Source organism: Saccostrea cucullata, unplaced genomic scaffold (genome assembly GCF_032062105.1).
Source record: "Saccostrea cucullata isolate Sc308-1 unplaced genomic scaffold, CSIRO_AGI_Scuc_v1 ctg514, whole genome shotgun sequence".
NCBI lineage: Eukaryota > Metazoa > Mollusca > Bivalvia > Ostreida > Ostreidae > Saccostrea > Saccostrea cuccullata.
The window spans coordinates 140,414-156,742 of NW_026920771.1; the positions used below are offsets into that span (position 1 = coordinate 140,414).

Consider the following 16,329-nt stretch of genomic DNA (forward strand, 5'->3'; position numbering starts at 1 on the left):
GGGGAGATAATTGGGAATTAATGAAAATTTAGTGGCATATTTTAAAAATCTTCTCAAGAACCACTGTGCCAGGAAAGATGAAACTTTGGAAACACATTTAAGTTTGTTCAAATCATGATAGGGCGGGGCCAAAATGGCCGACCTAACTTTTACATAGAAATATATAGGAAAATTCTTTAAAAATCTTCTTCTCAAGAATGACAAAGCCATAATTCATCATATTTATATGGAAGCATGTTCAGGTAGTGTAGATTCAAGTTTGTTCAAATCATCACCCCCCGGGGTAGGGCGGGGTCAAAATGGCCGACCAAAGTTTTACATAGAAATATATAGGAAAATTCTTTAAAAATCTTCTTCCCAAGAATGACAAAGCTATAATTCATCATATTTATATGGAAGCATGTTCAGGTAGTGTAGATTCAAGTTTGTTCAAATCATGACCCCCGGGGGTAGAGCGGGGCCAAAATGGCCGACCAAAGTTTTACATAGAAATATATAGGAAAATTCTTTAAACATAAGAATGACAAAGCCATAATTCATCATATTTGCATGGAAGCATGCTCAAGTAGTGTAGATTCAAATTTGTTCAAATCCTGACCCCCCGGGTTAGGGCGGGGCCAAAATGGCCGACCAAAGTTTTTAGAGATATATATAGGAAAATTCTTTAAAAATCATTTTCTAAAAAATAGCAAATCCATGATTGGTCATGGTACTACTTTTGGATTTAAACTTTACAGTAAAAAGCCATTTTCTACTTTTTCCTACCCTTAGTGCTCAGGTGAGCGATGTGGCCCATGGGCCTCTTGTTTTTTGCTTGTCATTCTTTTTTTCAGTGAAGAAAAAAATATACGTCCTTGCATGATCATTTGGAAACAAATAATCTGTTCTTCATCAACATGAAAATAAATAACCTGACTCAGAAAAAATTTGTAACCACCCCCATTCCCATCAGAATAAAATGGTTCTCCCCTTACTCACTGGATATCAAGGAGACCGAACTATATGAGTAAAGAACTAATTCACATAACAAGTGCTTCAAAGGCATTTTGAAATAATATCTATAAGGTTTTATCTCATGCATATAAAACTGATGAATGGCTCAAAAACCTATAGTTATTAAGTCTCACTTCACTTGAAATTCAGTCTATGAACTCTTTAATTATAATAATTAACTCCTGATGAACACTGAGTAGTGTGTAGATCAATTGATTTTGGGCATGTTATATACAAATCAATAAGATATGTATAACATTTTGGCAAGCAGGCAAACCCAAGAATATAAAACATTCATATACTAGTAAGTCAAATGCATGATTACAATTATGTAACAATTTACAAATTTGAGTCCTAGCCATGTAAGATAAAAAAAAAAAAATCCCATTGCACTGAACCAACTTTTGTTCGATTAGAACTAAGTAATCATACCCACTGGCTATACTTAACACATAAATACATGAATAAATTGTTTCTAATTCATTTCAAATCAAAGGAGGTATTTTAGATAACCATTTATAAACAAAGATTTTTATTGTGGGTTTGCATGGGTTTACTATAAAAGAAATCTAAATTGTTTCATAGGTCAAGGTCTTGAGGTAAAAAAAATTGGTGGCTACAGGAATAAGCATATGAAATATGAAAGTTCTAACACCAACATGCAGAAGTTTTTGCCAAGGAAAAAGTTTTCTTTACAATTATGTCAAAGTATATCAAGGTCAAAAGAATTATAATAACATAGTACTCAGAGAGACAATATGCACCCATGAAATACAAAAAACTCTAGCCTCGGTTGACAATGGTTTTTTTGGGGGGGAGGGGTGTAAAAATTATCAGTGTTACATGCAATCAACTACATGCAATATTTAATATATTTAAATATGCAATGCGAAACATTCAAACAACTTTCTGTGTTGCAGTTTACCGAGACTTCAAATTCACTGCACAAGAAAATGATTGGATGGCATTTACATGTATAACCAATAATTTACAAAAATGTTGGATGGTCTTTCATAAATATTATAAGCCCCAGTACGCACCTAAAATACATGTATTTGAAATATTGAAAACATGCAATTGGAGATATTTTTTCTAAATAATGAAAAATTATCAATGTTACCATGCATATCCTGGAAATTTCTATGTAACTTTTCCAAGTACATGCTGATTTAGGAATCAGAATGAAACAATTTATTATTCAAAGTGCATGCATGCGATCATTTCTAAGAGTGAATGAGTGAAAAGATTGGTGATTCACTAAACATGGAGTTCAATGCCAAAAATTCTACAATAAGAAAAAGCAAAATTTGTGAAGAAAAAAAAAAACAATGAAAATTTGTTAGTTCTCTCAGCCTTACTCACATTTGTCAATTTCAGTTTGAGCTAGAAGGAGGGAGAAAAATAATAACATCAAATACTTAAAGAGAGATAACTCTTTCCAGATTGATTTTTAAAAATTATCGGAAGCGTGCAAGGGTGCAGCCACTTTACATTGTTTGTTTTTTAAATTAACAAGTGCCTTTAATAACCCATTTAAATCTTTGTTGAACTGTGGCGCCACAAGTATTGGTTTCGCTATTTGGGTATTTGAATTAAACATCAGTGAATCTACAACTCAGTAGCCATTGTTGGTTTGTTTACCTATATAACAATGACTGCCTAATTGACAAATTAATGGCCTCTTTACAAAATATCAGACAAAGTCGACAAAAATATTGACTTCATTGACTGGAAACTTTGCATTTATGCTTAAATTTTCCCACTTCACATCATATATTTAATATTTAATATCCTTAATTGCAGAATAAAAACATGCATTAAAAGGAAATACATGGATTCCGAAATAATTCTAATCAAAGTACTTGCAGAAAGAAATAATTATTTTATAAGACATCTTTTCTTCTTCTGGGAAATTACAAACGAAACGTTCACAACTCACATATTTTTTTTTTTTTTAAATTGAAACCAGGATATTGCTTTCCAAATTTAATGAATTCAATATCAATCCTTTCATATTTTGGAAAATGTAAAATATGTTACAAAAAAAATAATGCATTACCATATCTTTTAAAATTCCATTTAATGAATTTTTAATGCTTAAAAGTGCTCTGGAACTTTTTTCACAGTCCTCAGACTGACTTTCGTACCCCCCCCCCCCTTTATTCACTTGTCCCAACAGTGGCTATATATAATTGCAACAGAGACTGGATGCATGCAATCAGATTGAAAAAGCTATATTAAAAAGACAAAAACTTATGCTTATAGACTTAACTTTGAATTTCAACAATCTAAAATATAAATATTTAAGACTTGTCAATTTGGTGAAAATTTTACCAGTGTAGTTGACAATAAGCAACTACCATTACTGTATGTTGCAACTTTCTTAAGTTTAGGGTATATATACATGTTTATTTTAGTAATCATTCAGCCCACATCTCTGTGAATCACCATCTGAGGAGACTGATCGAGGTTTAAAAAAAATTTACCAAGGATTTTCAAAATTGCCATCAGGGATATATATATTCATGATTCTGGTATATTTATAACCAAGTTATTTTTAAATAAGCTGATATCTGCATATATGCATAATCTGTTTTTTCCCAAAGCAATTTTATCAGATTCATTGGAAGTCTTGTCAGTTTGTATGAATTAAAAACATGAAGTGATTTTTAAGGTAATAAATGAATATAATTTTGCATGAAAAGACACTGTAAATCAAAATTGCCTTTAAGAGTGTACATCAATACATGTATGATTGATGTGGATATATATATATTTAATCAGTTAATAACTTACTTATAAATCATAAAGGGTAAAGAAAATAAGAAATTAATGTAAGATTTGCTGTTGATTATTTTAATCATGCATTTAGAACCTGATATATATATTTAGAAGTACCTGTATAGTATCCATAATGTTCCAAATGCTTGCGCATAAAACTGTCATATGGATTCTGTAATGAAAAAAAGTAAAAATTTATTATACTATTTACACGTATGTAAATTTTGCCACTTTAACTCCTTTAAATAGACATTTTGCAAAAGCAATTAAGTGTAAAAAAAAATGCTAAGAAGAGTATGAAAAGATTCTTGTTTAAGGAGAGTTCTCTTTCAAGAGAAAGGGTATGCTTCATTATAAAAAATACATGTACGACATTGATTCACACACGCCAGTCACACGTTCTGTAACCTGATTCTGTTACATTCAAAGGTTGTCCAAGTATATATATATATAGGACCTAGGGACTGAGGAATTTCCCTGTCTAAAATGATGTAATCCCCCAGTTATTCTTGTATTTCCCCTTTAACCCAGGCTGTTAGAAGAATTCGCAGACCCCTTTCTCCTCTTTAATGACCCCTAGCTGATATTTCAATTCTTACCCATACCGAAAAAAGTTATAACTAAGTTATAATTAAAGTATAACTTAGTTATACCTAGGCTCTGAGGTACAAAAAAGTTATAACTAAAATGTAACTTTTTTGGACTTTGTCATTTTCATGTATAACTAAAATATAACTTTTCGGACATAGCCATTTTCATGTGTAACTAAAACATAACTTTTCTGGACTTTGTCATTTTCATGTATAACTAAAATGTAACTTTTTGGACTTAGCCATTTTCATGTATAACTAAAACATAACTTTTCTGGACTTTGTCATTTTCATGAATAACTAAAATGTAACTTTTCTGAACTTAGCCATTTTCAAGCATAACCAGTATAAATGTACAAGTTTTTGACACATTACTTTTTTTTTTCAAAAATAACATAAGTATTAATTTGAATGAATTTTGATAATGTTCAAAATGTTGTTTGTTTTTTTTTTAAACACATATTGCAGCAGAAAACTTTGTCAATTCCTAATGCTAATCAGAGGGAAAATTCAGTAGGAATATATATATATTATTATTATATAGATATTTTTTTCAAGAAAAAAAAAAAGGGACTGCCAGGGCTCTTAGACAATATTAATTATTATTGTTTACTACCAATGATTGATTTCTCATTCTTAATAAATATGCTGTCCACAGTCATGTCAAGTTCAACAGAAGGGATGTGAAATAAAATCTTGTAAATTACATCTATAAATGAGAATCTCTCTCTCTCTCTCTCTCTCTCTCTCTCTCTCTCTCTCTCTCTGTCTGTCTGTGTGGTGTGAGGTGTGAGGGTGTTTGTAGTGTGTATGTGTAATAAATATTATTGTCTATATTAAATTATATTTGTCATGTAAGATTCAACTAAATTTGGGAAAAATTTTATCTCTCTCTCTCTCTCTCTCTCTCAGAAAATACGTATTTATTGAGACCCTGATGAAACTTAATATTTGTCTTGTAAATTATAATAATGCATGTACATATGAAGTTGGGAATAAATTCCATCATTCTGGGGAAATATAAATGCCCTGCAAGAGATATAAACAGTAAAATGTAATCTCATGAAGTCATGTGAATTTTGCACGGATTTTTCTTAGTGTGCAAAACTGTGTAAATTTCCCTATTGTTTACTGTGAACCAGGTGTTTGTACTAGGTGACCTTTGTGGTAAACAATTCGTAAATTTCAGCTATGTGTATTATGCAATGGTACAATTCTACACAGGTTGTAGTCGTAATCAGTCGTAATATGGGTGGCTAGAAAGATAAACAACAAGTATGTGCATGTTCATTTTAAACAGATATTACGATGTTGGAAATAAAGACTGCCAGTTATGTTAACATTTAAGCGGAGGACTAGTACATGTAGATTTTATTGTTTGCATAATTAAATAACCCAGTTACAATAGTTATTTTCACAAATAAACAAATATTAAATTCAAAATGGCGGCGACGAAAAATATGGCGGCCCCCGATGTCCGTTTTGTTGATAGAATAAATTCAAAATTTTAACACCAACTGGTACTTTAATATTCAAATTATGTTTTAAATTGCACAATTATGATTATTTGGATTTAAAATAAATTAATTATGAATTATTTATTTAATTTTTTCCTATCACGTGACGTTTTTGAGGTCTATGATTGGTCAACAACAGAGCGCGGATTTTTTCATGGACGATTTGAATGTTGTGATGTTGAAAGTGTTGATAGAAAATAAGGAGAGAAAACCAGTTGGTAAGGCGATATTTATGCTGACATTTTAATGATTTTGGTAAAGAATACTTAGTACCACTCGAAGTACATTCCAAAAAGAAGAAATATTGGGAATGAACAAAATTCTATGCGTGTGAATCTTGTATTTCTTGTTTGTTTTGATTGGTACATCGAATGACAAAAACTGAAGCAAAGAGATTGAAAGTATTTGAAACATATTTTTCAGCATTTAGTATAATATTGATAAAATATGTTGTTCTTTGTCACATCTATTCCCAAAATTGTTTAATTTTAGATTCCCTGAACTGTTATAATAATGTGAAGCCTTTAATATAAACATCGACATGAACATGATGATCATAACATGATCTATAGCTGCAACTGCAACGTTAATGTAATGAAAATGAGTAATTTAAGATTAATTTTCTAATTTTTGTTTTTATTAAAGCAGCACTTTCTGGTATATGATTTTTCCATGAGCATCTCTGACTTATGTGCTGACCTGAAGTGAAATTCTTCAAAAAATAATATGCATGTGCTTAAGGTAAGTATATATTTTTTTCATTTCAAAATTCAATAAATCTATCAATCTAAAACTAATTTCTGTAAGTATAGATCTTTTATTAGTCTTGTTTTCCTTGTTATGGATGAATTAATGAATTTGAATGAATTGATATGAAAGAGTGGTTTCAATTTGATATTCAGATGAGTGCTGGAAATATCTAAATTTTGAACCTTAACAATTTTTTGCAGAATTGAAGAAAAATGATTTGAAGGTTGAAATTGCAAGCATATTTCAACGAAAACTTTGACGACTCCTAGTCACACTGCCTGCCAGCCAAGACGTATGCCCAGAGCTTGGTCCCTAAATGAGGGGTGCAGACCACCTGCCAAGACCCTCGGCCACCTCGTCTGACTACCAATGCGGCCTGTCCAGGGATGACCAAGTATATCAACTAGCTCGGCTGGCTACCAGTGCGGCCTGTCAAGGGATGACCAAGTTCATCGACTAGTTCGGCTGACTACCAGTGGGGCTTGTCAAGTTCTTCAACTATCTTGGCATATTACCAGTGCGCCTGCGGCCTGTCATTGAACGACCAACTAGATTGGCTTACTACCAGCTTTTCAAGGGACAGTCAAGTCCGTCAACTAACTTGACCTACTACCAGTGCAACCTGTCAAGGGATGGCCAAGTCCGTCAACTAACTTGACCCCCTACCAGTGCGGCCTTTCAGGTCTGTCAACTAGTTTGGCTTACTACCAGTGCAGCTTGTCAAGGGACGGTTAAGACTGTTGACTAACTTCGCCTACTACCAGTCCGACCTGTCAAGGGATGGCCAAGTCCGTCAACTATCTTGACCAACTACCAGTGCAGACTGTCAAGGGATGGCCAAGTCCTTCAACTAACTTGGCCTACTACAAGTGCGGCATGTCAAGGGATGGCTAAGTCTGTCAACTCACTCAGCCTACTTCCAGTGCAGCCTATCTTCAAATAGTAAAGATAAAAACCACAACTGTATACCTGCAAGGATACCTGTGCAAGGACTGGGGTGGTATGCAGCTAAGAACTGTAACGGAAATCACTGTTTAGAACCTTTCTCATTTTTGAAGTATAGCTAGATCATGAATAAATAGGGTGTTGATATTTAAAAAGTTATGTCTATACAAATTAGCAAGAGTAGAATGCAGTATGCTTGGTAATTGTACAAAGACCCTAATTGCTATATGATAAAAATGTATTCTATAAAACAACTAGAGAAATTTCAATCTGTTGAAGATGACATGATGAAAAATAAGGTAGACTTGAAAACATGCATGTGTATTTGACAATGAGCCAAGCTATCTTTATCATGTTTATTATTGTAAATTGTAATTAAGTAAATCCACAACAGGTTAACATAAAGTGCATAATTTCACTGGAACTTTTACAAAAGTTTTTATTAATAGGTATAACTTTTTATGGTTATAACTTTTTGTAGTTATAACTTTTTTTAGGTATAACTTTTCTGTAACTTTTTCATAATTTTCTTTGGGTATAACTTTTTTGTAACTTTTTCATAACTTTATAATAGGTATAACTTTTTTTAGTTATAACTTTTCATAGGTATAACTTTTTTCGGGTATAACTTTTTTGTAACTTTTTCATAACTTTATACTAGGTATAACTTTTTTTAGTTATAACTTTTCCTGGGTATAACTTTTTTCGGGTATAACTTTTTTGTAACTTTTTCATAACTTTTTTCGGGTATAACTTTTTTGTAACTTTTTCATAACTTTATACTAGGTATAACTTTTTTTAGTTATAACTTTTCCTGGGTATAACTTTTTTCGGGTATAACTTTTTTGTAACTTTTTCATAACTTTTTTCGGGTACAACTTTTTTGTAACTTTTCCACTGTTTATTTGGGTATAACTAAAGTATAACTTTGTAACTTTTTTATAACTTTTTGTGTAACTTTTAATAAGTATAACTTTCTGTAGTTATAACTTTTTTGTAACTTTGATGCACTTGCTGTATTTATGTTGAATAAAAGATGAAAAGTTATACAAAAGTTATAACTTTTTTGTAACTAAGTTATCACTAAATTATACCTCACTTAAAACATGCGGTTCCAAACTCCGATAACTTAGTTATAACTTTTTTGTAACTTTTTTTAGTTACAAAAGTTATAATTAAGTTATAACTTTTTTCGGTATGGGTAGGGATAATCCTGATGGATGAATATAATTATGGTTTGTTTGCAAATGATTTTAAATGAAACATGATAAATTTTTGTGAAGATCATCCACAATTTTAAATATCAGCACAATCATTTTGCTCTTACTAAGAAGACTTCTATATATTTGTATCTAAAAAAATTATTTACCAGCCTTGTAAAACAACTCTATATTTGACTTAATTGTTTCTTTTTCAAAAACTTCAAAAACATTTATGTGTTCCTAATACTCAAAAGTTTGAACTTTAAAGATTGTGTATATCCCTGCATAGTCTCTATGTGGGATAGTGTTTCATGAAAATAAGTGTTATCTTTGAAAAGAAGGTTTAAAGGTATGTAAACGTGGCTTAATATTGACAATGCCGTCAAGGTAAAATCTTCAAACTCAAGTCTTAAAGCCAGACAAGTAGGAGAAAATCACAATTCTCATATTTCCAGTTCTATTCATGATCACATTCATGTAGCTAAAATAAATTTATTCAGTGCAAGAACACAAACTATACAATTTCTAATAGTCAGTGATTATCATTTGCATTTCAAAAAGGAAATGAAAGAAGAGAATTAATGTATACTAGCTTTCAAAGATGATAGATATTTTCCAATTTAAATTTTTTTTTTCAAAGCACTGTCTCATTTCTTTTACATATATAACTATTGGATTTAAGAATTATCTTTTTGATTGTCAGCATCCCATCCCATCTTTCTATCCTTTTCTCTCTCCCTCTCTTAATTCACCTTTGCTCCTAATCCCTCTTTTCTCTTTCTTTCTTTCTCTGAGCAATTGTTCATTGATGTCAAATATTATACATCATTACATTTACGGTATGTGTAAGATGGTTACTTAGAAACCAGAACTAGGCAAACTCTTCTGCTTGTAAAGTAGAACTTGTAGTTGTTTTTTCCCAACACCTATAAACTACACATTAAATTCTACTTGTCATTATGATTATTTTCAAAATTATTTAATTAGTAATAATTACATCAGAGTTCAATGTGAAGACAGGGGGTTAAAATAAATAATAGATTGTGAATGTCACATAATGTTATTATTTATTTAGATAAGGAATGAATATCTATAATAAATCCATCTTGATTTACTATGGTATACTATATTACGTATTTTATTTAAAAACCTTTGTATATTACGTATTCATAAGCATGATAAGTTGAAAGGACAAAAACACCTGTACAATGTAACAAAATTAAGACCTTTTGAACCATTATCTCCAACATATCTGAATTGCTTTGCCTCTTGTACGAGATAACACTAGCATTTACCAGTATTATAGATTAAATAGTCAATAGTCAATCAATGGCATAGCTTACGAGAGCTGTAACGGTGGTTTAAGAAATGTCTGAAGAAATATTTGCTCTAGACTTGACTTTTAATTTTTTGTATCTCAGTATGCATTTTGTTTTTAGAGATTTCTGGCACCTTGATATCAGAATAATGTAGGGATAATGTTGTATTTATGATTTTGTCAATTCATAATTTTTAAGTTGGCTTTTTTAAAGTGCATACTATAATGAAATTGACAGAACATTTTCATGGCTTTCTGTGTGAACATTTCCTCTACACATTATTTGTCTTAAACTTTAAAATGTTTTAAACGCAAATAATGTTTGGACTATCCCCAACTTTTTGACTTACCAGATCAAACTGAAATTCACTGTCAGAATTCCACATGGTAAATCTATTGGCATATTTTCATAACAGCTGAACGATTCCACATGCAGTAGCCATATCTTTATCAATGGGAAACCAAAGAAAATACTAGACCTGTACTAATTAAAACTGCCATTCTGATTAAACTCACTAAACTGAGCTTTTCCTAAGATCATTAAAATCGAAAAATGTTTGTCGCAGACACATTTCTGATTATCCCTTCCTTACATTGAAATTCTTAATCAGTTGAAATAATACATAGTGCGATTTCTAATACTTCTCGATTTAAATCCCCGCTAAATGCTATTTTGATTATCAAGCGCTAACGTGCTTTATTTTGGACCAAGGACTATTTACAACTAAAGATGCCATCATGCGCAAGAAAGTAAACCCGTAAAAACATCAGTAAGCTTAATCTTAATCATTAACATATGCCTTTTCCCAGAAAAAGATTTTGATTGAAAATACTGCATTACACATGTATGATTAAATTTTATACAAATTGCTTTGAATAAGTTGTATAAATATCTAAATAATTCATCCGCTGCAGACGACGTTGTCATGCAGAAACCCGCAGTAAATTTAACGCTGTTGATGAAATTGCATGAAATTATTGAAGAATATTGCTATTATTGCTTGTATGTGAATTATGAACTAATTTCTAAATTTCTCTTCTCAAATTTTTATAGTAAACAAATGCGCACCTGTCGCAAAATCTTTCTTTTCCGGTTGGACGCCATATTTGATAGGAGTTCAACATGGTATGAGATAAAAAACATTGACGTTTATCTGCATTTTTGTCAACAAAACATGATTAAAACATATTGACATTAAATAAAATTATCAAACAAGCTATGATTTTAGAAGATTGCTCATGGATGACGAGAAAAAAGGCGTTTTTATTCAATGTTTATATGATGTTCGAATTTCCTCGAAGAAATGTATATTGCAGTAGTCCTAATGAATGTTTCGTTGAACCGTTTCAGGGTGCCCATAAAAGTTACAGAACCAAAATGCGGTTAGCCAAGAAACAGAAACAAAATCGTCCAGTCCCCCAGTGGGTTCGAATGAAAACTGGAAACACTATCAGGTACTTGTCATACGACATGACATGCAGCATTACAGACTACAATTTGTTTTATGTACAAATTATTTAATCTAACAATGAATCAAAGAGTGTTTTTAAAATCCAAATTGCACCACCCTTTTAATAACAGAGAAAGAGAGTAATATGGATAGGAACCCCCCCCCCTGAAAGTTAAAGATGCTGTGTTTCAATGAATTGGTTCAAAATATCTTACATTTTCCAGGCTTTTCTTATGGTTTTGATATTTCAGGACCATTACAAAAACTGGAAATTTCGCTGTCTCTGAAAGGAGTTGCAAACCTAACTAAATGCTGAAATCCAGCATTATCAGTAGCACAATGCTTCTAGTACTCACCAATATCGATGAAAAGAAAATCTTTTTCCAGGACTTTAAAGTTTAAAGATTTTAAAGTGCACGAAATGAAAGCAAATTTTGACAGTCTGAGAAAATGTTTTCGGCGGATCGTATATTTTATAAATGAAATGAACCTGGGTTTAAACTTCACTGAAATTTTCACGAGCCATGTGGGCTGCTGAGTCCTGACATTTCAAATTTAGGAGCCCACTGCTAGATTTGTTACTAATGTTAGCCCACAGTGTCTGTGATTTTTTAAAAAGCCCTTTGTAGATACTGGGACAAAAAGTAGATACAAATAAAATACATATAACAAATGTACATCTGTTTAAAATTGGAGTTCTTACTTTATAAAAATCAAATGTCATATAAATATTTAATCAGAGGAAATAGAATTGAATTCAATCAATACTTTTACTGTCCTTTTTTTTTTTTATGCGATAGTAATGCGTCCGTCGTCCGTCCGTCCGTCTGTCTGTCTGTCTGTCTGTAAACAATTTTTCAAAATGCAACTCCTCCTACAGTTTTGGTCCGATTTCAATATAACTTGGCACACAAGTAGACTACAGTAAGATACATACTTTTGTGCATCGGTTTTTGATTTCGATGAACAGTGTTGCCGTGGTTACTAAAAATAGAAATTTCTGTGAAAAAAAATGCTACTCCTCCTACAGTTTTGGTCTGATTTCAATATAACTTGGCACAAAAGTAGACTACACTAAGATAAAATTTGTGCATCGGTTTTTGATTTCGATGAACGGTGTTGCTTTTAAAAAAGAAATTTTTTGAAATTCTTTCAAAATGCTACTCCTCCTACAGTTTTGGTCCAATTTCAATATTACTTGGCACACAAGTAGACTACACTAAGATACATAATTCTTTGCATCGGTTTTTGATTTCGGTGAACGGTGTTGCCGTGGTTACTAAAAATAGAAATTTCTGTGAAATTCTTTCAAAATGCTACTCCTCCTACAATTTCATATAACTTGGCACACAAGTAGACTACACTAAGATACATAATTCTGTGCATCGGTTTTTGATTTTGATAAACGGTGTTGCCGTGGTTACTAAAAATAGAAATTTCTGTGAAATTCTTTCAAAATGCTACTCCTCCTACAGTTTTGGTCCAATTTCATTATAACTTGGCACACAAGTAGACTACACTAAGATACATAATTCTGTGCATCGGTTTTTGATTTCGATGAACGGTGTTGCCTTGGTTACTAAAAATAGAAATTTCTTTGAAATTCTTTCAAAATGCTACTCCTCCTAATTATCCGATTTCAGTATAACTTGGCACACAAGTAGACTACACTAAGATACATAATTCTGTGCATCGGTTTTTGATTTCGATAAACGGTGTTGCCGTGGTTACTAAAAATAGAAATTTCTGTGAAATTCTTTCAAAATGCTACTCCTCCTACAGTTTTGGTCTGATTTTGATATAACTTGGCATACAAGTAGACTATACTAAGATACATAATTCTGTGCATCGGTTTTTGACTTCAATGAACAATGTTGCCATGGTTACTAAAAATAGAAATTTCTGTGAAATAAAATACTCCTCCTGCAGTTTTGTGATTTCAGTATAACTTGGCACACAAGTAATACTAAATATATGTGCATTGGTTTTTATTTTGATGAGTGGCAAGGATCATTTTTCTATTTATTGCTGATTTAAAAAGTCCCAACTGCTACTTTTCTCTTCCTTTGTTTTAAGTATAAACCAGTAGAGCTACAGTCTCGACAGAGACTTCTGGTTTTTACATGGTAAATGTAATACATGTATACCTAGCCCCCTTCATATATACCTGGTACATGTATTTGCTTCTTCAATTGATGAAGTGACAGACACAATAAGATTTTCTAGGTTAAATATTTGAACTACAACATATCTGAAATAAGTGAAAACACTTACTATTCATATGGCAGTAGTTGGGAGTTATTAAAATTTATATATTAACAGGGATTAATCTAAGTTTTTGGGGAAACTACCCTTTCGTGAGATACTGGAAAAATTGCCGGGGTCTGGGAACCACGCGAGTGAGTGCAGGGCAAGCCCTGCCTGGGGGCCATTGAATTTCAGCATTTTATTGACCATTTAAAGCACATAAAGTATCAAAGTAAAACCATATTTCTCATGCTGAAAAAATTCAAAGTGGCTGAAAAATGACCAGATGGTTTAAACTGAAGAATTTTTCTGTGTTTGAGTTTACTGTCCAATGTTTTGGAGTTTACCCTCCTTATACAGGCATTGTTTTCATACATTATTTAATTTCATCTAAACAGTCTAATTTATAGAATTGCAAACAAATCGACAGGAGAAAAATTAAGTAGCTAGACTGATGATGAGGTCTTCTTTGTTTATATATCTATATATATATATTTTTTTTTTCGAGTATGCTATTATATCTTCATTGATATCTATAAATCCTGAAGTTAATAGTAATTTGAAAATGGAGTTTTCGCAAAATCTTCTTTTCATGTTTACTTCTGTTGTAAAAATTGTGAACTGGCAATCAGATTAACTATTTGTGAATTCAAGTTTGAGATACATGTTGATAATATTAACATTTTTGTAGAATTGAAATGATTTCATAGCAGCTGTCAGAGTTGAAAGTCGGATTTTAATGTATTTTCTTCTCATTTCAGATACAATGCCAAGAGGAGACACTGGAGGCGTACAAAGCTAAAGATGTAAACCTGCCACAATCTGTTGGACTTTTTACTAGTTATAATTCAAGAATGTGTCAATTTTGGGCATCTGTTATATGTATGTGTTACATCAATCTTCAGAAGTAACTTCATTAAAGGCACATTCAAAACACATCCATGTCATTTTTTACTTCATTTTGAATATGATGAATTTGATCATTTTTTGTGTAAAAGCAGATGAATGATTTATATTATTCCATTAAAAGTCAACTATTGATGCATGAAAACAATATACCCCGGTACACCAATATAGGGTCTAATAATGGTCAAGTTTATGAAATATGATCCATTAGTTCAGCCCTACATCATTGTTCATGTAATGCGTGATTTGGATTTTTGTCACTGAAAGGAGACCAACTGATACCTGATTTAATAAAACTAGAGGATTTAATTAACTTCTAAAAGAAGGAGGCTGGAATGATGAGACTACTAATATGAATTGCAAGGGCTGAAATTGTGAATTATTCAAATAGTTGTTATCTTCCTTTAGGTATTGCGCATGGATGAAGATCTTATGCAGTGACCTTTCGTGCAAATTACCTCAATGTAAACATAACATAAAGAGTGACAGGCAACTTTTGAATAAGGATTTCCATATTGCATAAATAGTTAGCATCATGGAGGGATAAAAGTCAAATGCATCTGCAGTGAAAAATTTGATTTTGGAGGGGAAAAAAATTGCCAATTTCAGGTGAATGGTCACAGAAAGTGCTTATAATTATACGGTGATTTTTAAGGCAATAAATTTTAAAAGTCAAGGTCGTACATCAAAAGTAGTATAGGAATATAAAGTACAGTCAGTACTTTGTACACAATTTGAGGGACAAAAAGTCTATTTTGATGAAATGTCGTTTTGAAAGACATCATGACCATTTTAAATTTTATACCGGAGTGTGTGCTATGCAAATGAAGATTGCATAGCATGACCTCTAGTGAGAAATTGAAATATCTTATAGTATAAATGTATAATCAGGAATACAGTTTCTTAATTTTATCAGGGACACAATGAATTTTGAACCAAGTTCAAAAAAGTATTGTACTTATGAAAGTGAAAAGCTGTCTTTGGCAATTTCAAACAGCCTTAAGAAATCTCTACTTTCAGTTTAATTGCACAAAAAGACAATTTTCAGATGAAAAGTGCATGCTTACAGGTTTCACAATTTTGAGAAATGAACTCCTTAAATTAAAAGGAGATTGTGCTCTGAAGTCTTAAACTTGCTGCAGCAATGTCAGCAAGCTAGATAATAAATTCCAAAGGAAAGATGTCGCTACCTCTTTTTTGTCCAAGAACTGTGAGGTGTGTATGACTATGAGTTTTGGAAAAGACAATTCTCTTTCTTAAGGAAAACTGAGAAACATGTAGGCACATACATGTCTGTGAATCTTATATTAGATCTTCAGCTTGTAAAGGAGAAAAATATCCATCAACTGTAATGTCAATTTCCTTCCATTTTCGATACCAAACAAAATCATTTCATTTAAGCAGTGCATTATCCCGTAAAGATTTTTTTCTCATATTTTGTCATTACTGCCATTTTTAAATTTTTGACCAATTGTTCAACACAATCACAACACACAAATTTTAATATATCAGAAAATCTAAAGCGTATGCTCTATCAATATAAGAAATGACCAAGGGTTTGGCATGGTCTTAGCTGACGGGAGTCGGTTGCTTTTCAAATGGGTTGGGAATAATTGAGCAAGTCATTAC

General features: G+C 31.7%; 1 protein-coding gene and 1 long non-coding RNA gene across 2 annotated transcripts in view; one reads left to right on the forward strand and one right to left on the reverse strand.

The window, feature by feature from the left end:
- LOC134257410 (uncharacterized) overlaps window positions 1-10,827 on the reverse strand; it is a 61,555-nt gene extending 50,728 nt beyond the window's left edge. The window contains exons 1-3 of the mRNA XM_062740024.1: window positions 10,447-10,827; window positions 3,892-3,946; window positions 2,356-2,376 (exon numbers count right to left, since the gene is read on the reverse strand). Coding sequence (XP_062596008.1) covers window positions 2,356-2,376; window positions 3,892-3,946; window positions 10,447-10,482 — 112 coding nt within the window. The 5' untranslated portion in view covers window positions 10,483-10,827. The remainder of the gene's footprint in view (window positions 1-2,355; window positions 2,377-3,891; window positions 3,947-10,446) is intronic.
- Window positions 10,828-14,605: 3,778 nt separating this feature from the next.
- Window positions 14,606-16,068, forward strand: LOC134257531 (uncharacterized). Its single transcript, XR_009989939.1, has 2 exons — window positions 14,606-14,785; window positions 15,065-16,068. It is a non-coding gene; the product is annotated as an uncharacterized LOC134257531 (long non-coding RNA).
- The last annotated feature ends 261 nt before the right edge of the window (window positions 16,069-16,329 follow it).